Source organism: Xenopus tropicalis, chromosome 10, assembly GCF_000004195.4.
Source record: "Xenopus tropicalis strain Nigerian chromosome 10, UCB_Xtro_10.0, whole genome shotgun sequence".
Classification (NCBI taxonomy): domain Eukaryota; kingdom Metazoa; phylum Chordata; class Amphibia; order Anura; family Pipidae; genus Xenopus; species Xenopus tropicalis.
The window spans coordinates 18063083-18089302 of record NC_030686.2 but is presented as its reverse complement, the minus strand read 5'-3'; the positions used below and the strand labels follow the sequence as shown (position 1 = coordinate 18089302).

Sequence of the window (26220 nt, the reverse complement as noted above, 5' to 3'; positions counted from 1 at the left end):
TACTGGCCAACTCGGAATTGTATAAACTAATAAGGCTGTTCAGGGTTCACCCTTGTGAAAAACTAAACAATATTTAAAAATGTTAGGCATCCCCCTGTGATTGTAATCACTTACCCGATACCCCCGGCCAGTGCCCTGTCAGCAGAAAACTGCACCAGGTCAGGGTACCTGCATGCAAGCAATCCTCGTCTTCTTTCTTTGCGTTCCTGGGGCCAACGCATGCGTACTACAGTGAAAAAGTCAGGTTTTTTGTTGGAGCGCGCAGACAGAAGAAGGAAGAGGATAACTCTCTTTCTGGTACCCCAGGCCGTTGCAGGTTTCTGCTAACAGGAGCTCAACCCAGGGTATCAGGTAAGTGATTACAATCACTGGGGGTGCTTAACATTTTCTGCAACCCTCCCACTGATTATACCTTTCCTTCTCCTTTAAAATACTCACTGTGATTGCTTTTCTATCACCATGGCTTAGTCATGTTCAAGTACAGTTAATTTCTTATTATTACAGAAAGAAAGAAAGAAAATCGGTCAAAAATGAAGAATTGTTTTTCTAAATTAGAATTGCTGAATTTCAGAGCATATTGGATAACTAGTTTCTGTATAGTAGATCCCATACCATAACTTAAAGGATTGGCCTTATTATCAGGCAGAATATGGCTAGAGATAGGTTTGCCACCTGCTGAGTTCTGAGCTGGATATTCCAATTTATCGAAGGGCTACCCAGTTCAAAACCTTCTCTCCACGTTAAAATACTGAGAAAACTGGACATAAAGCCAGCCAATCGTATCGGAGTGACGCAATTACCCCACCTGGCATTATCGTGCCTGCCCCTGATGTCATCATGCCAATCCCCAGTGTCATTAGCCTTATGCCATTAGCCACCCCTACCCTGACAAAAGTGGCAAACCTATAGCAGACCCTGTGATAGCCCCTGTTCATAAAAGAATAAAAAAGGTAATCTTGGATCAATAAAAAAAAAAAACAAGAACACACCCAAACTAATATTAGTTCCATTAAACTTGCTTTTAATTCTGGAAACAGTGGCATTCACTGCCAAACATCACATACTTTGTGTCATGGGAGAGGCAACACACAAAGACACATAAAGTCAACCACACGTGCACACACTCACTCATTCCATCTCACAAGGGAATCACAGGCTGCTCTTCACACCCGGTTGGGGGGGTACATGTGACACGAGGTCCATCAGGATGCATTATGATGTAAAAATAATTGATACATTAAAAAGAAGGGATGGGGTAACTGTCACCCAAGGAAGGGAGGGGCAGGTAGGTTGATTGGTCACCAGTTGTAGGAAGAGTCATCAAACCTAGAGGGCGACAGAGAGCAGATGAGTCAGAGAAAACTTCTATGTACAGATAATTATCCTCAGTGCTGGCTGCTCAGAAATTACTATCGCATAATATGATCGAAGATGGGCAACCCAAAGCAACCAATCAGCAGGTAGCACATACCTGTTTAAAAGTAAATATCTAACAACTATGGGTTATATGAGGAGGTGCAAATTTTAAAGTATTTGTTATCATTATAATTATTTATATATACAGTGGAACATGTTCAACAGTGCTATACAGAGATTATACATTATTCACATTAGTGGCCCAATCAAATTCACACACTGTATGATCAGTTATAACAGCAGCCAAATAATGTGTCTGTATGTTTTTGAAAGGGGTCTCTTTAATTTGCTTTAATGTGGCTGCAAAGGCTGGCACTTACAATCATCACAAAACTTGCATTCAAGATCATATAAATTCCATGGAACATGTATAATAAATGTTGCATAGCTTTTTCAAGGTCCAATAATCAATAGCAACCGATCAGTAAGTAACATGTATTTATCAGCTGCAGGGTTGGACTGGGAGGTGCAGGCCCACTGGCACACCCCCAAGGGACCCCCGCAGTGATGCCCACATATGCCCCTGGCTCCCACCCAACCCCCTCCCTCCTACTTAGGCTCGTCGGGAGAGGGGGACCTGCGGTCCCCAGAGTGCCCAGCAGGAATCGGTTCTTGGTTGGCAGGGCCCAGCGAGATTTTTCCCAGTGCCCCGCCGGCCCAGTCCAACCCTGATCAGATGTTACAAAACAAATGTCTGATCGCTTAGTGTGGAGACCAAGAGAACAATTTGCAGCTGGTACTATGTTGACCATTATATATCTCATACATGTAACTCATATACAGCATGACTGTTCCCATGTGCCCCCATCATGCACAAAGTGTCCATGTGTTAGTGCATGTCTTTCTCTCTCACACGCGTTCTCTCTCTCGCACTCTTTCTCTTGTTGTCAGTGTCGGACTGAGACTGCAGGGGCCCACCAGAAAACCCTGGACATTGGGCCCACTCTCACAGCTCCTCCTCTCCTCAGTCAAACTCTTTATTATCCTAGTCTCTACATACTATATTCCATTCTTCCATCTATCAAGCTTCCTTGTTCCCATAGGGAATGACCATGAAACAGGCTAAATAGATAGAAGCAAAAGGGCCCACTGAAACCTGGGCCCACCGGGAGTTTTCCTGGAATCCTGGTGGGCCAGTCCGACACTGCTTGTTGTATCTAGGCACAGTGTAGATCTTACCTTGATCTGCTGTTGTAGTTTTCAAAGTCCCCAGTAAGAAGGTCAGACAGCAGACTATCAGCTGGGCTGTCCCTTTTCCCATATCTACAGGGAACACACCAAAATAATTATAAAGCTTTGTCTTGCTGACTGAGTGGGGTAAAGAAAAGTCATGATGGAGCAATAGGAGGACTTGCATGAATAGGTTATGTAAAACAACAAGTGTACTTAGAGGGACGGTTATATGGAGCAATAGGAGGAGTTATAGGGAGGGTTATATAGAGCAATAGGAGGAGTTATAGGGAGGTTATATGGAGCAATAGAAGGTATAGGGAGGGTTACATAAAGCAATAGGAGGAGTTATAGGAAGGGTTTTATGAAGCAATAGGAGGAGTTATAGGAAGGGTTATATGGAGTAATAGGAGGAGTTATAGGGACAGTTACATAGAGCAATAGGAGGAGTTATAGGGAGGGGTATATGGAGCAATAGGAGGAGTTATAGTGTGGGTTATATGGAGCAATATGGGGAGTTCCAGGGAAGGTTTTATGGAGCAATTGGAGGAGTTATAGAAAGTCTTACATAAAGAAATAGAAGGCATTATAGGGAAGAGCTCTGTATGGGTTAAATGAAACAAAATAAATATTTTTAAGAGAATCATATGGTACAGTAGGAGAAGTTGTAAGAACTGTAGGAATATTGTATAGCCCTTATAAGGATAAACAGAATGCGTTATAAGGTGGGTGTGTGCAGAGCAGTAGTTAGAACTAAAGAAAGAGATTTTATAATGAAATAGGAAGAGTTCCAAGAAGGGGTTATATGAAACAATGCAAGGATATATCAGTAAGACCTTTATGGAGAAGTTTATTCTATATTATAGATGGATTGTATTGCCACTAAAATAATCTCAGTGTTAAGCCTAGACAGTCTTTGCCTCATAATGCTAATAATCTAGTTTTGAGAACCTACCAGAGACATAGATTAAGTGCCATTAGTTAGTTCAAAGAAACACGATATCATAGAGAACATATATATTGGGGCAAACGTGAATATTGCATATGACATGTAATAGAGGATGTTATGTGGGATCATTATTAGTTCTTAGCGGGTAATAGTAATCTCTTTAACATACCTTTGTCTTGTTACCAGGTTAATATAATGCCTCAGCGCAGTCAGATATTTTGCCATCTCTTCAGGTGATGCATCATTTCCAGGATTCTCTGGTTTTGTGGGATACCCTTGTACTACCATTCCCAAACATATCAATGCACACAGTGCCACAGCCGCCAGCATCGGGCAGAGCTTCACAGAGTTCACCATCTGGAGACAAGCAAGAAAGGAGACTGAGTACATGATCAAGAACTGGACAAACCAGCCATTTCCCATGTACTGCACAGAATAAGAGCTTACATGTCCTCCTTGTGACATCCCTTACTGCAAATTATTATACAATGTTTAGCTTTATTTTATAAGCAAGGAAACCACAAGTACTACCTTTGCCTAAGCACAAACCTCCCTTGTCCCATGGGGCTCCAAATTCCCTTAATCATTTCTGCTTTCTGTATTTACTCTCCTTCAATTTGCAGGCCATTAGTAATATCATTTAAGGTTGCCCTCCCAGCTTTCTATTTTGTTTTTATTTTAACATCCATTAGATCATTATGAAATTCAGTTGTAAAGAAACATGGTACAATAGATTTGTTTCATTTAATTCTTTGGATTTGTTGTTCTAACCTCTTTCCCTAGACCAGTGATCTCCAACTAGTGGCTCAAGAGCAAGATGTTGCTCCCTTACCCCTTGGACGTTGTTCCCAGTGGTCCCAAAGCAGATGCTTATTTTTGAATTCTTGGCTTGGAAGCAAGTTTTGGTTGCATAAAAAACAGGCATACTGCCAAATAGAGCCTTCTGTAGGCTGCCAGTCCACACAGAGGCTACCAAATAGCCAATCACAGTCCTTATTTTGCATCCCCAGGAACCTTTTCATGCATTGGTTGGGATCCCTGCTCTAGAACCTTTCTAAGCAATTAACAAATTGCTCTTGAAAACCCATGCCAGTACAGAGGCTGCTACTATGTATCATTTCTGCTCTATTGACTACATATTGTGATGCACTTCCAAAATGATGAAAGTGCTAAACTTCAGGTTAATTTTAGTACTACCATATAATACCTCCTCTTATTGTTCCATATAACCAGTCCCTGTCAATTCCATATTGCTCCAGATACCCCTCCTATAACACCTCATATTGCTCCATATAACACTCCCTATAACCCTCCCTATAAGTCCTCCTATTGCTCCATATAACCCTCCCTATAAATCCTCCTATTGCTCCATATAACCCCCCATAACTTTTCCCATTGCTACATATACCCCTCCCTATAACTCCTCCTATTGGTCTATATAACCCTTCCTATGACTGCTCCGGTTGCTCCATATACCTGTCCCTATAACTCCTCGCATTGCTCCATATACCCCTCCCTATAACTCCTCCGGTTGCTCCATATACCCGTCTCTATAACTCCTCCCATTGCTCCATATACCCCTCCCTATAACTCCTCCTATTGCTCCATATAACCTTCCCTATAACTCCTCCTATTGCTCCATATAACTCTGCCTATGACTTCTCCTATTGTTCCATATAACCCTCCCTATAACTCCTCCTATTGTTCCATATAAAGCTATCGATGATTCCTCCTATTGCTCCATATAAGCCTCCCTATAACTCCTCCTATTGCTCCATATAAACCTCCCTATAACGCATCCTATTGCTCCTTATAAGCCTCCCTTTAACTCCTCCTATTGCTCCATATAAGCCTTCCTATAACTCCTATTGTTCCATATACCCCTCCCTATAACTCCTTCTACTGCTCCTATAACTACTAAATCTCCCCTTGTTGCTCCTTATAACCCTTGCTTTTACCCATTTCTCCTATAACAGCTGTCTCTAATCCTACTATTTACTCTTTATAGCATATCACTATAACAACTATTTTCCATTTAATTGTCCCTACTTCTTTTGTTACTCCAAAAACCTTCTCTACTCTTTCTATACCTAATGTTTTTATAATCCCCCTATACAACTATGCCTAGTGCCCATATAATCCATATATTACTCTTACTGTTAACCCACCCACCAAAATGTTATATTAACCCTTTATACTGCCATGCAATGCAAACACCTTATCAGCACTGTCCTGTGAAGACATTAGTCCTCAGTGGTTAGGAATAATTAGAGAAACCCATTAAGAGAAATGTTATTATTGATGAAGCTCTGAAGAACAAAAGAAGGATTAACAGAAGGAGATTCTATTGACTAGAAAGTGTTGAAACCATATATGGATTTACATAAATATGTGGGGAGTTAACCCCCCCCCCAAACAAATGCCTATGAATTTTCTACAGCACCCAGATCAGATGGCACTTTTATATTATCCTTTTATATTATCATACATCAAATTGGAACTATATTTATCCCACCATGTCTTAATATACAAGAAATTGAGACCGCATTATTATACAGGTATAGGATCTGATATCCAGAATGCCTAGGACCTGGGGTTTTCCAGATAAGGGATCTTTCCATAATATGGATCTCCATAACTTATATCTGCTAAAAATCATTTAAACATTATATAAACCCAGAAGGATTGTTTTGCCATCAAGTGCAAGCTACCGTTTTATTTTTACAGAGAAAAAGGAAATCACTTTTCAAAATTAGAATTGTCAGCTTAAAATAGGCTCTGTGGGAGATGGCCTTCCTGTAATATAGAGCTTTCTGGATAATAGGTATCCGGACTAACTTTGCATCTGTAGAAGCAGTAGAAGTCTGTAATATTTGGTTGTGAACTCACCCCGGTTTATAAAGGAGCCTACAACCACTTAGAGTAAATACTAAGAGTCATATGAACATTTAAGTGCTTTGGCACCTTTACAAATTGGGTTGATAGTGAATCCAAGTAGCTGTCAAACAGCGGCTTCCATAAGAGAAAAGAAGAATTGCAGGGTCAGAAAAAAATGTATGTGTATGGGACCTGTTATCCAGAATACTCGGGACCTGGTGTTTTCTGGATAAGGGGTCTTTCCATAATTTAGATCTCCATACCTTAAGTCTACTAAAAAATCATTTAAAATTAATTAAATCCAATAAAATTGTTTTGCTTCCAATAAGAATTCATTCAGGAATTGTTTTATTTATGCAGAAAAAAAAGGAAATCATTTCTTGGAATTATTTGCTTATAATGGAGTCTATGGAAGATGGGATTTCTATCATTTGGGACTTTCTGGATAATGGGTTTCCGGATAACAGATCCCATACCTGTACCACATTAGGTACCAAATGTAGAGACACAGGGCAGTGCTGATAAAAAAAATTGGGGGGCAAAAAAGTCCCTAAGATTATGACGTTGCTTACTCCACCTCAATTAAACCTACCCAGTGTCTTAAGGAATATATATATATTGAGGGCACCAGGAGAGCTACGATGGGCACATCAAAGGAAATATATTTCTTGTAATAGGAAAATGAGAAATGTGCTTTATTTGTTTTTATATAATGCCACATACCAACACAGCTTGCAATCTAATAAGAACTCACCCATGTTCTATTCATTCCTATGGGGTTTTTAGAAGTGTATATAACAAACTGTCAGCTCTAACCTTCACCCATTGACAAATACGTATCTAAAAATTCCCATAGGCATTAATAGAATATGGGGGAGTTTTTATTTAATAATTTTTTTTTAATTTTATTCAATAAAGCTCTACATTTTGTAGTTTAGAGCTCACATTTTGATAAATCTGCCCCATACAGGGACTGATCTTAGCTTTACACCCAGGATTCCCTCTGCTACAGCCCTGCAGTCTCACCTTAGATATAAGTATATAATTTGGGCAAATATACAATAAACTAACAGATAAAGTTCAAACAAGTTATAGCATTCAAAAGTTTGTATTATTATGCCCTGACCCAAACCAAACCAATTCATCTATCCAATCCCTGTCCCATTGTTTAGGTTGTACACCATTACAACCATGATGTGATGGAATGCTGAGCCCGGGAAGGGGTTTAGTTCTTTCAAGTTACACCTGTAGCACTGGACTTTTGTGGAAAAGGGAAATCACATTTTAGAATGAATTAATGGCAATGTATGTCATTTATTTTGTAATGCCCTAGTGCTAATTCTAGAGCCGTGTTAAATAAACGCATTCTTTTAGGAAAGTCCTGACCTAAAGATGCATATCACTTGAGAGCAATTGAAAAGAATGAAGATGAAGAGGATGAGATTGGTTATAGCTAGAAATCATCCAGATACTCACTGTGTGATGGAAGGGAAGAGAGGTTGCAGTCAGGTAGGGCTGTGCAATTAGTCCCCAGTCCCTCTCTCTGTAGGCTGCTCAGGAGAATCTGTTGTGTGTTCCTCATCAATGGCTTTATATCTCTGGTGGATACTGGAGAAGTACGACAGCCCCTCCTACTCCCCAAACGTGCCTGTTCTGTCCCTTAATACCAGATACTCACTCATCCCTAAACTGATCAATGTTTTGCTTATTGTGAGGTTCCAATGGGGAAAGGTGTGCGTGGGAGTGGAGAAGATTGTCTATTAACCTTTAGGGACATGATATAATCATCTGCCTTTACAACACAATTGTTTTCATTTATTTTTGTAATATACACACTGACTAAGTGAATGTTGGTGATTTGTCATTTTTTAGGGAGGGGGGTGCACAAGAGAAATAATATTTGTATGGACAGTATCATTTTGGTAGGATGTACAACTGACAGGTGTTTATATTTTATAGGTGTGCATATTTGCTTCTTCTTCCACAAGATACGTAATCTTGAGGTTTTATGGCTAGACCCATTTTAGACATTATCTATATTGCCCTGTTCCAAGCGATAAAAGCACTCAGCGTTATATGTACTCCTCTCTTCAACTCATTGTGCTTTTTATAGTCAGTTTAATTATATATACTGGTCGCTTACGTTTACCAGTCATGCACTGACCTATTCCCACCAATATCCACATACTTCAACAGTACCACCTTCATTTATCCAGACTGTGGCCTAGTCATTATACACTGGGCAAAAAATATTTATGCAACCTCAGTGACCCTCACATTTCTAGACAGTGGGTCTCACGCATATACTGACCCCACCATGAACATCACAATCTAACTTATCCATGTACAGCAACTGTAGCACCATTAATTCTGTTCTGGCTGTCTGTTCCATACACTGAACCCCCCCCCATCCTTTACAGCTACTGAAACTCACAGCATGTACTTGTCAGGAACCTCCTGGTTTAGAACCAAGGACCAGGTGTATACTGGCCTTTGCTTCTCCAGGTTGAACAAGTGTGATTGGGCCCTGGCACATTATGTTGTTGTTTCTATAAAAATAAATTGCATTAACAAGCTCATATGTAAAACCCTGCTTCATCTAAATAAACAATTTTCATAAAAATATCCTTTTTTAGTAGTATGTGCTATTGGGTACTCCTAAATAAAAAACTGACATTTTAAGAATTAAGGGCCGTCTCCTGGGGTCATAGGATTCACAGTGCACACAAACAAGCCAAGACACACACACACATGCTAGCACATATCAGCCAATTAATGGACAGAATTCTGCCTTTTGCTTCCACACTTCTTCCTGTTACAGTTAGATCTGCATTATTTCTGGTCATGTGATCTCTGAGGGAGCACCCAGCCCATCACTAAATGATGGATCAGGGGAAAGGATGTAAACAGTTTGATTCTTAAATAGGTCACTTAATATAATATAAATCTGTATTCATTCTGTGGGTATAGTTTTCCTTTAATCCAGCTGCAGGCAACAGTCTAATTAAATATAGTTTATGTATGTGAGTGTATAGATTGGTAAGTATAGGTTGTGTGCTGGGTTTACTTGGAAGGGTTGAACTTGATGGACAATGATCTTTTTTCAACCCTATGTAACTATGTAACTATGTAAAGGGCTATTTAAGCCTGCCACCATTAACCTATGCTGGAAGTCATATTGCTCCAGCAGTAAAGGAACCAAACCACAATCTACTTACCTGTATTCTAATGGGATCATCCAAAAGTTAATCGAAAAATGCATCCAGATTGTGGGTAGGGATAAGCGAAATTATTCAGCAGGCATGAGTTTTCGGCGAATTTCCATGTTTTACCATTGGCAAATTTATTCACAAAATGGGACAGATTCGCTCATCACTAATTGGGGGTTTAGGTCTCACACACATACAGAATTAATAAATAACTTTTTGGCCATATTTCTGAGAAAATACCAAGACAAGACTTGATAATGCCCCTTAGAAGTGGCTGCTGTATAGGGGCTGAGAGTTCCCCGTGGTCAGTACAAGTTATATTGCAATGTGTGTTCAGCTTTATTCCTATAGCACGTAGCCCATTCACACATCTCTCCTTAGGGATCAATCTGTGATCTTGGCTTCAATGTTTCCCCATCAGGAAATATTTTATTATGGATAGTAGCGGAAGGATGGCGAGCGTGATTAAATAATGCTTGACTTGGAATATACACAAGCCATTCATCTGTCCGCTCAGCAGTTCATGCAATCCACCATTCCCGGGACATTCATCCGACTTAAGCAGCCATTGCGCGACATAAAGCCGTGTGCTAACCTTTCTAACTGTTTGTGATCTTATTACCAAACTTCTATTCTTTGTAATGTCTTTACAGAAAAAGTGTGCAATGGCAAGCTAAGTCTTCATCTGTAAGGCATAGCTGGAGACATCTCATTCATGTCCATAGATCATGGGTCTCCGGCTATGACATTTCCCACCGTGCTGCATGTCCACTTCCAAAACAGCATTGGATAATGCTTTCAGAAAGGACGTTGAAGTTCTGTGAAATACAAGTAGCTGAAAGCAAACGGCCTTCTTCCATAGATAAACCAAATCTAAAGTTTTGGAGGCATTTCTTATAGAGTTAAAGAGGCCATCAAGGTTTTATAAATTATATTTTTACTGTATTTTTTATTAGCTTTCAATATTTAATATTTCTTCACAAGCCACCAACAAATCAGCAGTTTTACAATGATATTTTCTCCCTATAATAATTGTAAATTTCAATACCACAATAGCCTTGGATATTATGCTTGTTCAAGATATCATCCAAGCGACTCTTAAAGGCATTAATAGAATCTGCCATCACAACATCACCTGGTAAAAGGGTTGTGAACTTTTTAGAAGAAAGTCACCAACCAGAAGTGGGGGCAGTGACAAAGGGGGTGGCTTTTGACATCAAAGAGGGTGGGTTGATGACAAAAGAGGCTAGAGCTATGATGTCTCAGGCGACTCCAGGAGGATTGGGGGAGAGAAAAGGGGTAGGTATCTGCTAGATTCTGGGCAGATCAGGGGCTGAACTTAAAGGAGAAGAAAGGTAAAAACTAAGTAAACTTTATCAGAAAGGCCTATGTAAATACAACCATACAACACTTACAGAACTGCTGCTCTATTGTGAAAGAAACACCTCATTTCTTTCCATCTATTCTGTACACATGCTCTTCTGTGTCAGACTTCCTACTCTAAGCAAAATCCTTTGGGGCATGAGCAGTTACCCATAGCAACCAAACTGATTTTTTTTCCCAGCTGCGGGTAGAACAATGAATGCAACAATTTGATTGGCTGCCATGGGGTTCTGCCAATGAGCAAACTTGCCCAGTGTTGATAAATGACCCCCAACTCTACCATCTTATGATGTGGGTCACTGTGCCAGTTTATACTAAACTCACTATGTCATTTAAGGCTTTGATTCACTAAACCATATAGTTCTGTGGGTCATTATACTGTTGGATGCTGGTGGCTACTATGCCCCTGAATGCTGGGAGTCACTGTGTCATTTAATGTTGCGGGTCACTGTGTTATTTTATGCTGGAAGTCACTGAAGATATTCACTTTGTCATTCTGAACTGCAAACCCCTGTTTTGGCAATCACTATGCCATTTAAGTTGGCAATCATAATACCATGTAATGCTGTGGGTCACTGTTGGATTTAATACTGGGGCTCAATACCATTTATTGCTGAGGTCTCTGTCCCATGTGGACCATTTTCTTTATTCTCTTTTCTTTTGTGTCTTCCACCCTAGGTTTGTGCTGGTTACCTTCTATATTGTAAAAATGTTCCCCCCTGTAATTGTTTGTAATGCACAAATGCAGATATATTACATTGCTTATACAATGAGGCCACTGATATACAGGGAATGAAAATGGCACCAATAGTTGGAAAACAACTTTATGACACTTAATCATTCTAAAGAAGGTCATAGTATTAAGGGCAGAGCAGGGACAAGGGATACCGGTGCCCAAGGCCAACTCAACCTCCCCATCTACCTGTCTGAAGCCAACCACTGCCAGACCAGACACTCCTTTCCCCAACAACCAGCCGCCAGACCTTATCCCCCTTTCCCCTCCTACCACCAGCTGCTAGACCTATCCCCGTTTCCCCCAACAACCAGCCACTAGAACTGATCCTACTTTTCCACTTGCAGGGGCACCACTCCCACCAGTCGCCCCCATCCCAAGGCCTCCACACAGAGAGGGCACAATCAGAGTTGGAAGAACTTTCCCATTTCACCACCCAAATTGTTCCCCCTTTAACTTGTACCCTAAGCACCTGCCTATCTTGCCTACTCCTAGTTCCAGTCCTCCATTTAGTGTCAAACAAAACCATCACGAGTTTAAAACAAATAATAATTTTGTTAATGTAAGCTTTAGTCAGAGACTGAGCAATATAAATAAAAACAGAACAAAAAAAGGTTAGAAAACTGTTTTGGATCAAACCTTTGCTTTTTATTTAAAAATAAAACATTACCCCCCCCCCCCCCTTTTTTTTGGCCTGGGCTCATTTAGTTGGGTTTATGTGAAAAGGTGCATAATATTACTTGGGTAATGAGAGGACAATAATGCCCATCAAACATTAAATACATGTGTCTAGAGACTGACTAGAACATCTCAGGGGCATCCAGGGAAATATGGCATTGTTCTTAGATTTCTTTTTTTCTTGTTAGGCAGATCAGTTTAATCCAGGGGTTTCCGAGTGTTAATAAAACCTGAAGATGATGGGAGTTGCAGTTTCAACAATCTGAAGGCTGTAATTTGAACACATTTGAGTTTAACCCAACTAACATTGGGTCATTAACCACTTGCAGGGGCTGTCTCTTTAAAAGCTGGCTGGGTTTCACCTAGCCTTTGTTTCCATTAGAGATAATAGGAAAACCAGGATATCTGGGCAAGAGATATGTCTTTATTTATTTGGTTTTAATGATGTATCGGCTCATGAACAGGCAGAGTAATTGACTTATTTGATGAGATTTGTCACTAACCCTGAGGGCTAAGAGGTTCCATGTCAAAAATGTTATTTATAAATGAGTCTTGGATACTTAACGTCTCCACTGCCAGCCATGAGATTTATACAGATGGCTGAAGAAATAAAATCACTGCCTTCTCCCAGCAAGGGGACAGTTTGTCAGGCAAAATAAATAAATATTCCTTCATCCTGCCCTCACACCTTTGGAACAAAAAAAGGTGTCTTTTCCCTTAGACAGTAAATTGTAAATACCTTATTTTAAAGCTGTGGATAAAAAACACATTTTCAGATTTAGGAAGAATTGGACTATCAATATTATTATTATTATTATTATATATGGATAAAACAAAGGATGGGTTTCTTTCTATGCACTGCCTTTTATGAAGAGGTAGAGGTAGAGCAAGAACCTGCACTCTGTGATGGCAGTGGATGAGATCTACTTCACGTTGACTTGTCTCAGTAGCACACAAAAGGTTACTGATTCAAGGAATATTTTTAATTGAATAGAGAATTGGCTGAATGATAGATTACACAGTATGGTGGTAAATGGAACATTTTTCATTTGCTCATAGGCGATTCCAGTCTAAAGGTGCACCAAGAGAAAGTAACAAATAACAGTAGTTGACTAGATTAGGCTGGGCAATGTAATGGTAGTGGGACTTCAATGAAAGGATGGTTTTCAAACATCATTTCAGTGCTAGAAAGCCAGGCAATTAGGATATATAGGTGGTTGTGCACTGCTAGACCTGCCAGGTGTACAACAAACATGATGTAGTAAATATAGACCAAAGATCCTCAACCTTTCTTGCTCAAGAACCACACTCAGGTGTAAAAGTGTTGGGGAGCAGCATAAGCATGAAAAAAGTTCTTTGGGGATGCCAAATAAGGACTGTGATTGGATATTTAGTAGCCCCGTGTGGGCTGCTGGCCTGCAGGAGGCTCTGTTTAGAGTTTAACTGTGTCTCTATGCTTCCAAAAGTTAATTTAAAAATAGTAACCTACTTTGAGGCAATATCAAAGGGAAGGTGAGCAACATGTTGCTCGCGAGCTACTGGTTGGGGATCACAGCCATAGACAGATTGGCATAGCTTCATTCCTTTAAGGATGGCCCGATAGAGCCACACAAGCATTGGATGGGTGAAGTTTGAACTTCCCCTCCAGCCCATCCAGTCCCTGTGAGGCTCTACCCCCCCCCCCCAACATCTAAAAAGAAACCAGGCCCTCCCCACAGTGGCCCTGGAAGCTGGACTGGGTCGGCAGGGGCACCACCAGGTTTTTTTCCAGTTGTCCTGCCAGCCCAGTCCAACACTGAATTGGGGTATGGTCATCCTATGGTATATACGTCTACAGCAATAAGAGGAACTATAGGAAGAAATGAACTGTGGAAATAAGAATAAGAGGCATATATACCTTCTTGGCCAGCATGTTCTGGTGCCCGTCTTCACAGTGCATGGACCTATGGTAACAAACCCTGCTTTACATATATACAAGCAAGAAACACACATTATTTATTAGCAGACTTCTCAGGCTCTAATGATAAGAGTTACATTTTTAAAGCAAAAGTTACAACTTATTAAATAGTATTATTTCAAGAGTTTGCCTAGGGCCAAGCACGTATGGCCTTTCCATAAATCCAATCCTGTATGTCCAGATAAGACACTTTTGCAAAGGTTTAATCAGGTATCCACTTACTTTATCTGTTTGTGTAGAGAAGGTGGAAAATCTTTCAGTCAGTTTGGAACCTTGGTTTCTTTCTACAAATAGCAACTGAAAAAGAGTACAAGTTTCATGCTTATGGTCTTTTCCACCTACTAATGACTGGTGCTATTGATTAGCTATGTTAGCATGGTGATATGTGATTAGAGGTTACAAGTAAGACAGGTTTTTAATATAGGATTCCCCTTGCCTTCACGCCACTGTGGTGTGGAACCCAAGAGTCTCTTCTGCCACCTGTCTCCTGACACCTGTTGCGGAGTGAAAACCCCCAAGCAAGCACCAGAATGACAAAGGCTCTTCCTGCCAATTGTTGAATCTGGTGATGACTAAAAAAAACTATCATGGACCAGTCATAAGAAAGAAACAGGAGTTACAGGAAATTATTTTGCGAATTAATATGGGAAGATAAAGGCAGCATAGTCTGCATGTGCACAAGGCAAATAGAAGGAGAATAAACATTCCAGGTCAAGGGCACATCCTCCACCCATTCTTTGTGGGAAGCTTGTGCTTAACTAATAGCCTGAAGTCCCAGACATATCGGAGCTTCCCCAAACACAAACAGCAAGGGACGGGATTCCTTGGTACTTCCTGTGTGATATTTATTCTTAACTGGTCATATGAATATATGGAAAGTACAGCAGATGGGAGGCCAAGCTGTAATTGGATCTTGACATGAATTGGAGCTGTCTCTCTAGGTTACACTCATATTCTGTTTATAGAGTTTCAACAATCAGATTCATGTCCATGACTGGATTGGAGTTGCACTATGGTCTAATAAATTATCTCCAAAGATATTGCGCCTCATTTACTAAAAGCAGGCAGAGTAGAAAAATCAGTGCAATTTGCCATTAATTTTTTCTCACTATGCATTGTGTTCAACCCAATATTCCAAAGTTATTGCACTGGCTGTATAAATTTGCCCCAACTAAATTTTCTGATGCAAAGTATGCTTATTTATGTGGGTAATGCCACTGCAAATAGTACAGCCATAAAGAAAAACTTTGCCCCCAGAATGAATACTTAACCAACAGACAGTCGATATCATTTTCAGTTGCCTATTAAAGAATCTCAGTAAATATTGCCCTTTTACGTCCTTTCCCTTTAGCCAATATTTTGTGATGGGCTGTGTGCTCCCTCAGAGATCACCTGACAGGAAATACCCTACAGCACATACTACTAAAAAGTATATTTTTATGAAAATGGTTCATCTATATGAGCAGTTTTAGGTAATATATTATAATTGCATATTATTGTATAGAGACCTACATTGTTTGAGGGTATAGTTTCCCTTTAATTGGTTATACTTACTAAGCATACCCTATGGTTTGGAATAACCTCAAGCAGCAAAAGAGCACCATAAGGTGCACATGGAGCAAAAGGAGGAGTTTTAGGGCTCTGGCACATGGGGAGATTAGTCGCCCGTGACAAATCTCCCTTGTCACGGGCAACTAATCTCCCCGAACTACCATCCCACCGGCGAACATGTAAGTCGCCGGTGGGATGGTACTCGCTGCGCAGGTGATTTCGGCAAATTGCGAAATCGCGCCGCCGCGTCTGCCATCCCACCGGCAACTTACATGTTCGCCGGTGGGATGGCAACTGATGGCAACTCGGGGAGATTAGTTGCCCGCGAACAGGGAGATTTGTCGTGGGCGACTAATCTCCCCATGTGCCAGAGCCCTTAGGGTGAAAACACATTGAGCTACTTGTAGCAGTTACTTGTCACAGCTACTAAAATAGAGAATGCTGATATTTTGCTGCATAAAACCATGCAGTTCACAATACTATAAGTTTGTGCCAGCATGGTTTTATGCGTAACAGATCTTGCCAGACTAATTTAGTCGCCTTTTATGAGGAGGTGTCATGTACTTAGACTTTACTAAAGCATTTGATACAGTACCTCACAGAAAGTTAAGGATACAATTGAGGAGTATCCGCCTAGAACATAATATTTGTACTTGGAGAACTGGCTGAAGGATAGATTACAAAGAGTGGTGGTAGATGAAACATTGGGCCAGTGTTTCTAATTGGGTCAGTGTGGTTAGAGGAGTACCGCAGGGGTCAGTCCTTGGTCCTTAGCTTTTTAACTTGTTTATTAATGACCTGGAGGTGGGCATAGAGAGTACTGTTTCTATTTATGCCGATAACACAAAATTGTGCAAAACTATAAGTTCCATGAAGGATGCTGCCACTTTGCAGAGCTATTTGACAAAATTGGAAAACTGGGCAGCAAAATGGAAAATGAGGTCCAATGTGGACAAGTGCAAAGAAATAGTATAAACATGAGTTATCTACTAAATAGTAGTGTGTTGGGGGTATCCTTAATAAAGAAGGATCTGGGGATTTTTGTTGATAAAGTTGTCTAATTCCAGGCAATATCATTCTGTGGCTGCTAAAGCATATTAAGTGCTGTCTTGGCATTGACTCAAGTGATGAAAATATAATTTTGCCTCTTTATAGGTCCCTGGTAAGGCCTCACCTTGAGTATGCAGTGCAGTTTTGGGCTCCAGTCCTTAATAAGGATATTAATGAGCTGGAGAGAGTGCAGAGACTGCAACTAAACTGGTAAAAGGGGATGGAAGATTTAAACTATGAGGTTACCAGTGATCCCCAACCAGTAGCTCGTGAGCAACATATTGCTCACCAGTCCCTTGGATGTTGCTCCCAGTGGCCTCAAAGCAGGTGCTTATTTTAGAATTCCTGGCTTTTAGACAAGTTTTGGTTGCATAAAAAACAAGTGTACTGCCAGACATAGCCTCATGTAGGCTGCCAGTTCGCATAGGGGCTGCCAAATCGCCAATCAGAGCCCATATTTGTAAGCCCAGGAACATTTTTCATGCTTGTGTTGCTCTCCAACTCTTTTTACATTTGAATGTGGCTCAAAAGGTTGAGGATCCCTCGTTAGACTGTCACGGTTGAGGTTGTTTTCTCTGGGAAAAAGGTGCTTGCGAGGGGACATGATTACTCTGTACAAGTACATTAGAGGGGATTATAGGCAGATGGGGGATGTTCTTTTTTCCCATAAAAATGATAAGCGTGCCAGAGGCCCCCCCTTTAGATTAGAGGAACGGAGCTTCCAGTTGAAGCAGCGTAGGTGGTTTTTCACAGTGAGGGCAGTGAGGTTGTGGAATGCCCTTCCTAGTGATGGGGTAATGGCAAATTCTGTTAATGCCTATAAGAGGGGCCTGGATGAGTTCTTGAACAAGCATAGTATCCAAGGCTATTGTGATACTAATATCTACAGTTAGTATTGATGTTGGTATATATACTGGTAGTTTATGTATGTGAGTGTATAGATAGGTCAGTATGGGTCTGTATGTGAGTGGATAGATAGGTCAGTATGGGTCTGTATGTGAGTGGATAGATAGGTCAGTGTGGGTCTGTATGTGAGTGGATAGATAGGTCAGTGTGGGTCTGTATGTGAGTGTATAGATAGGACAGTATGGGTCTGTATGTGAGTGGATAGATAGGTCAGTGTGGGTCTGTATGTGAGTGTATAGATAGGACAGTATGGGTCTGTATGTGAGTGGATAGATAGGTCAGTGTGGGTCTGTATGTGAGTGGATAGATAGGTCAGTATGGGTCTGTATGTGAGTGGATAGATAGGTCAGTGTGGGTCTGTATGTGAGTGGATAGATAGGTCAGTGTGGGTCTGTATGTGAGTGGATAGATAGGTCAGTATAGGTTTGTGTGTGCAGGGTTTACTTGGAAGGGTTGAATTTGATGGACCCTGGTCTTTTTTCAAAAGATTATATGTAAGGAGACAGGCTTCCTGCACTAATAGATTCCCTCTGTATACACTGAATTTAAGGCAGTGAGGTGGCCTCCAGAGTGCGATATATAGGAATGAGCTTGAATTCATTTTGCAGAGGAACGTTTTATTGAGCATGGAGGTACTCTCTTTGGGCTACTGATGCAGAATCTTGACTGAAAAAGAACATTTTTCTATTTTAAGCTTAAAAAACATTTTTATCAGCAATGATATCCCCAATAAAACAACATTCATTGTTTCTGGTGGGAGCTCAGCCTCCAGTCTGATCTTTCGGGTGATATGTTTAAAGACAAGATCAACTAAACATTTTGCAGATTCTCCCCCATTGTATCTGTGTAAAAACAGAGGACACTACAAAGCAGGTACCATTTTCATAAAAAGATTCTGTTTCTGAGGCTGGCAATAGGTTCATTCAGTAGGTAGAGTCTGTGTAGGTAGAGTCCTGTGACCCACTTTACGAACCCTCATTATTATAAACACAATTTGTGATAAAATGAGTAGAAAGCTGCTTCTGACTGTTGATCGAGAGGGCCAATCATATGCTCAGCTAAGCAGTCTTTGCTAGATTTTAAGCCCCATAATACTAACCCTTGCTATGGACTAGCTTTCAAGATGGAATGGAATGCTGGGCATTAGACAGACAAAAGAGAGAATGTGTGGGTGGGTGGGTAAGGCCCTGTGTATCTGTTGTTTATAATTCATTTACTGACTAAAAATGTAAGTTTTTCTATGCCCCAACTGCCTTTTATGAAAAGGGAAGCAAAAACCTGGACCTCTGGAATAGCAGTGGATATGATCTACTTAGATAAAGCATTTAATACAGTACCGCAGAAAAGTGTACCGACAGATAAAGTTAACATTTTCTAATTGGACCATTGTTGTGAGATGAGTACCGCAGAGGTCTGTCCTTGGTTCTTTGCTTTTTAATTGGAGGTGGGCATAGAAAGTACTGTTTCTATTTTTGCCGTGCAGGATGCTGCCACTTTTGCAGAGCAGTTTGACCAAATTGGGAAACTGGGCAGCAAACTGGCGAGTGAGGTTCAATTCGAATAAATAAAAGGTTATGCACTTTGGTAGAAATAATATAATAATATAAATATAAATGTGAGTTATACACTAAATGGTAGAAGGATCCAAGGACTTCAAGTTGTCTAATTCCAGGCAGTGTCATTCCATTGCTTCTAAAGCAAATAAAGTGCTGTCTTGTATAAAATATGGGATGGAAATATCATTTTGCCTCTTTATAGGTCCCTGGTAAGGCCTCACCTTGAGTATGTGGTGCAGTTTTGGGCTCCAGTACTTAAAATATTGATGAGCTGTAGGGAGTGCAGAGACGTGCAACTAAACTGCAGATGGAGGAATTAAGTTATCAGGATAGACTGCCAAGGTTGGGGTTGTTTTCTTTGGAGAAGAGGCATGTGCAAGGGAACATGATTACTCTGTACAAGTACACCCCTTTAGATTAGGGGAACAAAACTTTCATTTGAAGCAGCATAGGCGGTATCTATCCATGTAACCACTTACTTTCAGTGTGTAAGAAATAATACTTAGAAGTAGGCCCACCCAGGTCTGCCTGATATATAAGAACACATGACTATTTGTTATAGAGTAAAGGCTGCCCTTTGTCTTGGGACTTTAGATCTATATATCCGGTAACAAAAAGTTGTCATTCAATTATTGCCATGAAGCACAAACCTGTTTAAAGCATTCATTTATGTAGGCTATACTGGATAAAGTGGAAATAATGGGGTCTGGGGCCCCGTAGGGGCCAATTGCAACAGACCAGCTGGGAATGTATACTGACTGCTCCAAAGTATGTAAAATATGAAAAGTACTTAGTGTGAATGTTAAGTGAAATCCTACCCATTGGGTGCACACACTTCTGTTTTGTTTAGAGGAGAAACCACGCTCAATTATTTATCAGTTAATTACCCTTCCTTTGTTCCGCTAATTGTATAATGGTGATATGTGAAGTGTAATGGTTTAAAGATCACATTGCTAAGTAATGTGGCCATTCATCATTTCTTTCTCCAGCTGTCAGCCGTCCCTTCCAGCCAGAGCACCATCATCTGGAGTTTTTATTCTTTGCTAAACAGCAAGCAGGGGCTTCAGTCGACTGTTTGCCCACTAGGGAAATTAAAGGACCGGTATAGCATCACTTTGTTTGTTTCCTTTATCCAAATGAACTATTAGCAGGTGGATATATAAATAGTTTAGCTCTTACTTTATTTGCCTAATGTTCTATTAAGGGGTTTCTTACCAACCTTACAGAGTTTTCATTGTGCAAACCACTATCATTTTCTGCCTGTCCACAACTTTCCTTTCATCTCCCACAACCCTTCTGTATTATCGCAACAATAAAACAGGGGAACCCAGACTTTTTAACCTCATTAAAATGTAAAGAGTGTTGGTAAGCAACACAAGCTTTAAAAAAGTTCTTACGGTGCCAAATAAGGGCCGTGATTGGCTATTTGGTAGCCCCCTATGGACTGGCAGCCTATATGAGGTTCTGTTTGCCAGCACACCTGGTTTATATGCAACCAAAACTTGCCTCCAAGCCAAGAATTCAAAAATAAGCCCCCTGCTTTGTAGCTACTGGGAGCAACAACCAAGGGGTTGGTGAGCAACCTGTTGTTCCTGAGTCACTGGTTGTGGATCACTGGGGTATATGGAACAATACTTGGAGTTATAGGGAGGGTTATATGGAACAATACTTGGAGTTATAGGGAGGGTTATATGGAACAATACTTGGAGTTATAGGGAGGGTTATATGGAACAATACTTGGAGTTATAGGGAGGGTTATATGGAACAATAAGAGGAGTTATAGGGAGGGTTATATGGAACAATACTTGGAGTTATAGGGAGGGTTATATGGAACAATAAGAGGAGTTATAGGGAGGGTTATATGGAACAATAAGAGGAGTTATAGGGAGGGTTATATGGAGCAATAGAAGGAGATATAGGGAGGGTTATATGGAACAATAAGAAGTGTTTAACTTGTTCATAAATGATTTAGGGAAGGGTATTATAAGCCAGTCAATTCTATCCAGGAGGTGACATCCTTGCAGCAGGATCTTGACAAACTGGCAATCTGGGCGGCTAAGTGGCAGATGAGATTTAATGTGGATAAATGTAAGGTCATGCACCTGGGATGTAAAAATTTGCTAGCCACTTTTATACTTAATGGGACTGCACTAGGCAAATCCATAATGGAGAAGGACCTTGGAGTCCTTGTAGATAATAAACTTGGCTGTAGCAAGCAATGCCAGGCAGCAGCTGCAAGGGCAAACAAGGTTTTGAGCTGTATTAAAAGGGGTATAGATTCACGGGAGGAGGGGGTTATTCTTCCCCTTTACTGGGTAAGGCCCCATCTAGAATATGCTGTTCAGTTTTGGTCTCCAGTGCTCAAACGGGACATTATTGAGTTAGAGAGGGTCCAGAGAAGGGCAACTAAGCTGGTAAAGGGTATGGAAAGCCTCAGTTATGAAGAAAGACTGGCCAAGTTGGGTCTGTTTACACTAGAGAAGAGGCACTTAAGAGGTGATATGATAACTATGTATAAATATATAAGGGGATCATATAATAACCTTTCTAATGCTTTATTTACCAGTAGGTCCTTCCAACGGACACGAGGGCACCCACTTCGTTTAGAAGAAGGGAGATTCCGTTTAAATATTCGGAAAGGTTTTTTTTACTGTGAGAGCTGTGAAGTTGGGGAATTCTCTCACCGAATCAGTCGTGCTGGCTGATACATTATATAACTTTAAGAAGGGGCTGGATGGATTCTTAGCAAGTGAGGGAATACAGGGTTATGGGAGATAGCTCATAGTACAAGTGAGGGAATGCAGGGGTAGGGGAGATAGCTCTCAGTCAAAGTGAGGGAATACAGGGGTATGGGAGATAGCTCTTAGTACAAGTGTGGGAATACAGGGGTATGGGAGATAGCTCTTAGTACAAGTGTGGGAATACAGGGTTATGGGAGATAGCTCATAGTACAAGTGAGGGAATACAGGGGTAGGGGAGATAGCTCTCAGTCAAAGTGAGGGAATACAGGGGTATGGGAGATAGCTCTTAGTACAAGTGAGGGAATACAGGGGTAGGGGAGATAGCTCTCAGTACAAGTGAGGGAATACAGGGTTATGGGGGATAGCTCTCAGTACAAGTTAGGGAATACAGGGTTATGGGAGATAGCTCTCAGTACAAGTGAGGGAATACAGGGGTATGGGAGATAGCTCTCAGTACTAGTGAGGGAATACAGGGGTATGGGAGATAGCTCTCAGTACTAGTGAGGGAATACAGGGGTATGGGAGATAGCTCTCAGTACTAGTGAGGGAATACAGGGGTATGGGAGATAGCTCTCAGTACAAGTGAGGGAATACAGGGTTATGGGAGATAGCTCTCAGTACAAGTGAGGGAATACAGGGGTATGGGAGATAGCTCTCAGTACAAGAGAGGGAATACAGGGGTAGGGGAGATAGCTCTCAGTACAAGTGAGGGAATACAGGGGTATGGGAGATAGCTCTCAGTACAAGTGAGGGAATACAGGGGTATGGGAGATAGCTCTCAGTACAAGAGAGGGAATACAGGGGTATGGGAGATAGCTCTCAGCACAAGTGAGGGAATACAGGGGTAGGGGGGATAGCTCTCAGTACAAGAGAGGGAATACAGGGGTATGGGAGATAGCTCTCAGTACAAGTGAGGGAATACAGGGGTAGGGGAGATAGCTCTCAGTACAAGAGAGGGAATACAGGGGTATGGGAGATAGCTCTCAGTACAAGTGAGGGAATACAGGGGTATGGGAGATAGCTCTCAGTACAAGTGAGGGAATACAGGGGTAGGGGAGATAGCTCTCAGTACAAGTGAGGGAATACAGGGGTAGGGGAGATAGCTCTCAGTACAAGAGAGGGAATACAGGGGTATGGGAGATAGCTCTCAGTACAAGTGAGGGAATACAGGGGTAGGGGAGATAGCTCTCAGTACAAGTGAGGGAATACAGGGGTATGGGAGATAGCTCTCAGTACAAGAGAGGGAATACAGGGGTATGGGAGATAGCTCTCAGCACAAGTGAGGGAATACAGGGGTAGGGGGGATAGCTCTCAGTACAAGTGAGGGAATACAGGGGTATGGGAGATAGCTCTCAGTACAAGTGAGGGAATACAGGGGTAGGGGGGATAGCTCTCAGTACAAGTGAGGGAATACAGGGGTATGGGAGATAGCTCTCAGTACAAGTGAGGGAATACAGGGGTATGGGAGATAGCTCTCAGTACAAGTGAGGGAATACAGGGGTATGGGAGATAGCTCTCAGTACAAGTGAGGGAATACAGGGTTATGGGAGATAGCTCTCAGTACAAGTGAGGGAATACAGGGGTAGGGGAGATAGCTCTCAGTACAAGTGAGGGAATACAGGGGTATGGGAGATAGCTCTCAGTACAAGTGAGGGAATACAGGGGTATGGGAGATAGCTCTCAGTACAAGTGAGGGAATACAGGGTTATGGGAGATAGCTCTCAGTACAAGTGAGGGAATACAGGGGTAGGGGAGATAGCTCTCAGTACAAGTGAGGGAATACAGGGGTAGGGGAGATAGCTCTCAGTACAAGGGAGGGAATACAGGGGTAGGGGAGATAGCTCTCAGTACAAGTGAGGGAATACAGGGTTATGGAAGATAGCTCTCAGTACAAGTGAGGGAATACAGGGGTAGGGGGGATAGCTCTCAGTAAAAGTGAGGGAATACAGGGTTATGGGAGATAGCTCTCAGTACAAGTGAGGGAATACAGGGGTAGGGGGGATAGCTCTCAGTATAAGTGAGGGAATACAGGGTTATGGGAGATAGCTCTCAGTACAAGTGAGGGAATACAGGGGTATGGGAGATAGCTCTCAGTACAAGTGAGGGAATACAGGGGTAGGGGAGATAGCTCTCAGTACAAGTGAGGGAATACAGGGGTATGGGAGATAGCTCTCAGTACAAGTGAGGGAATACAGGGTTATGGGAGATAGCTCTCAGTACAAGTGAGGGAATACAGGGGTATGGGAGATAGCTCTCAGTACAAGTGAGGGAATACAGGGTTATGGGAGATAGCTCTCAGTACAAGTGAGAGAATACAGGGGTAGGGGGGATAGCTCTCAGTACAAGTGAGGGAATACAGGGGTAGGGGAGATAGCTCTCAGTACAAGTGAGGGAATACAGGGGTATGGGAGATAGCTCTCAGTACAAGTGAGGGAATACAGGGGTAGGGGAGATAGCTCTCAGTACAAGTGAGGGAATACAGGGGTAGGGGAGATAGCTCTTAGTACAAGTGAGGGAATACAGGGTTATGGGAGATAGCTCTCAGTACAAGTGAGGGAATACAGGGGTAGGGGAGATAGCTCTCAGTACAAGCGAGGGAATACAGGGGTAGGGGAGATAGCTCTCAGTACAAGAGAGGGAATACAGGGGTAGGGGGGATAGCTCTCAGTACAAGTGAGGGAATACAGGGTTATGGGGGATAGCTCTCAGTACAAGTGAGGGAATACAGGGTTATGGGAGATAGCTCTCAGTACAAGTGAGGGAATACAGGGGTATGGGAGATAGCTCTCAGTACAAGTGAGGGAATACAGGGGTAGGGGAGATAGCTCTCAGTACAAGAAAGGGAATACAGGGGTATGGGAGATAGCTCTCAGTACAAGAGAGGGAATACAGGGTTATGGGAGATAGCTCTCAGTACAAGTGAGGGAATACAGGGGTATGGGAGATAGCTCTCAGTACAAGTGAGGGAATACAGGGGTATGGGAGATAGCTCTCAGTACAAGAGAGGGAATACAGGGGTATGGGAGATAGCTCTCAGTACAAGAGAGGGAATACAGGGGTATGGGAGATAGCTCTAAGTACAAGTGAGGGAATACAGGGGTAGGGGGGATAGCTCTCAGTACAAGTGAGGGAATACAGGGGTAGGGGAGATAGCTCTCAGTACAAGTGAGGGAATACAGGGTTATGGGAGATAGCTCTCAGTACAAGTGAGGGAATACAGGGGTATGGGAGATAGCTCTCAGTACAAGTGAGGGAATACAGGGGTATGGGAGATAGCTCTCAGTACAAGTGAGGGAATACAGGGTTATGGGAGATAGCTCTCAGTACAAGTGAGGGAATACAGGGGTAGGGGAGATAGCTCTCAGTACAAGTGAGGGAATAAAGGGGTAGGGGAGATAGCTCTCAGTACAAGGGAGGGAATACAGGGGTAGGGGAGATAGCTCTCAGTACAAGTGAGGGAATACAGGGTTATGGGAGATAGCTCTCAGTACAAGTGAGGGAATACAGGGGTAGGGGGGATAGCTCTCAGTAAAAGTGAGGGAATACAGGGTTATGGGAGATAGCTCTCAGTACAAGTGAGGGAATACAGGGGTAGGGGGGATAGCTCTCAGTATAAGTGAGGGAATACAGGGTTATGGGAGATAGCTCTCAGTACAAGTGAGGGAATACAGGGGTATGGGAGATAGCTCTCAGTACAAGTGAGGGAATACAGGGGTAGGGGAGATAGCTCTCAGTACAAGTGAGGGAATACAGGGGTATGGGAGATAGCTCTCAGTACAAGTGAGGGAATACAGGGTTATGGGAGATAGCTCTCAGTACAAGTGAGGGAATACAGGGGTATGGGAGATAGCTCTCAGTACAAGTGAGGGAATACAGGGTTATGGGAGATAGCTCTCAGTACAAGTGAGGGAATACAGGGGTAGGGGGGATAGCTCTCAGTACAAGTGAGGGAATACAGGGGTATGGGAGATAGCTCTCAGTACAAGTGAGGGAATACAGGGTTATGGGAGATAGCTCTCAGTACAAGTGAGGGAATACAGGGGT

General features: G+C 41.9%; 1 protein-coding gene across 2 annotated transcripts in view; it reads right to left on the bottom strand.

The window, feature by feature from the left end:
* Positions 1–995: 995 nt before the first annotated feature.
* Positions 996–26220, bottom strand: part of pyy (peptide YY) — a 43003-nt gene continuing 17778 nt past the window's right edge. Inside the window, exons 2-6 of one of the 2 annotated variants that reach the window (XM_018097778.2) lie at positions 14595–14669; positions 14313–14358; positions 3705–3892; positions 2596–2679; positions 996–1326 (exon numbers count right to left, since the gene is read on the bottom strand). In XM_018097778.2, the coding sequence (XP_017953267.1) occupies positions 1299–1326; positions 2596–2679; positions 3705–3892; positions 14313–14354 (342 nt within the window). In that variant the 5' untranslated portion in view covers positions 14355–14358; positions 14595–14669 and the 3' untranslated portion in view covers positions 996–1298. 2 annotated transcript variants of the gene reach the window in all.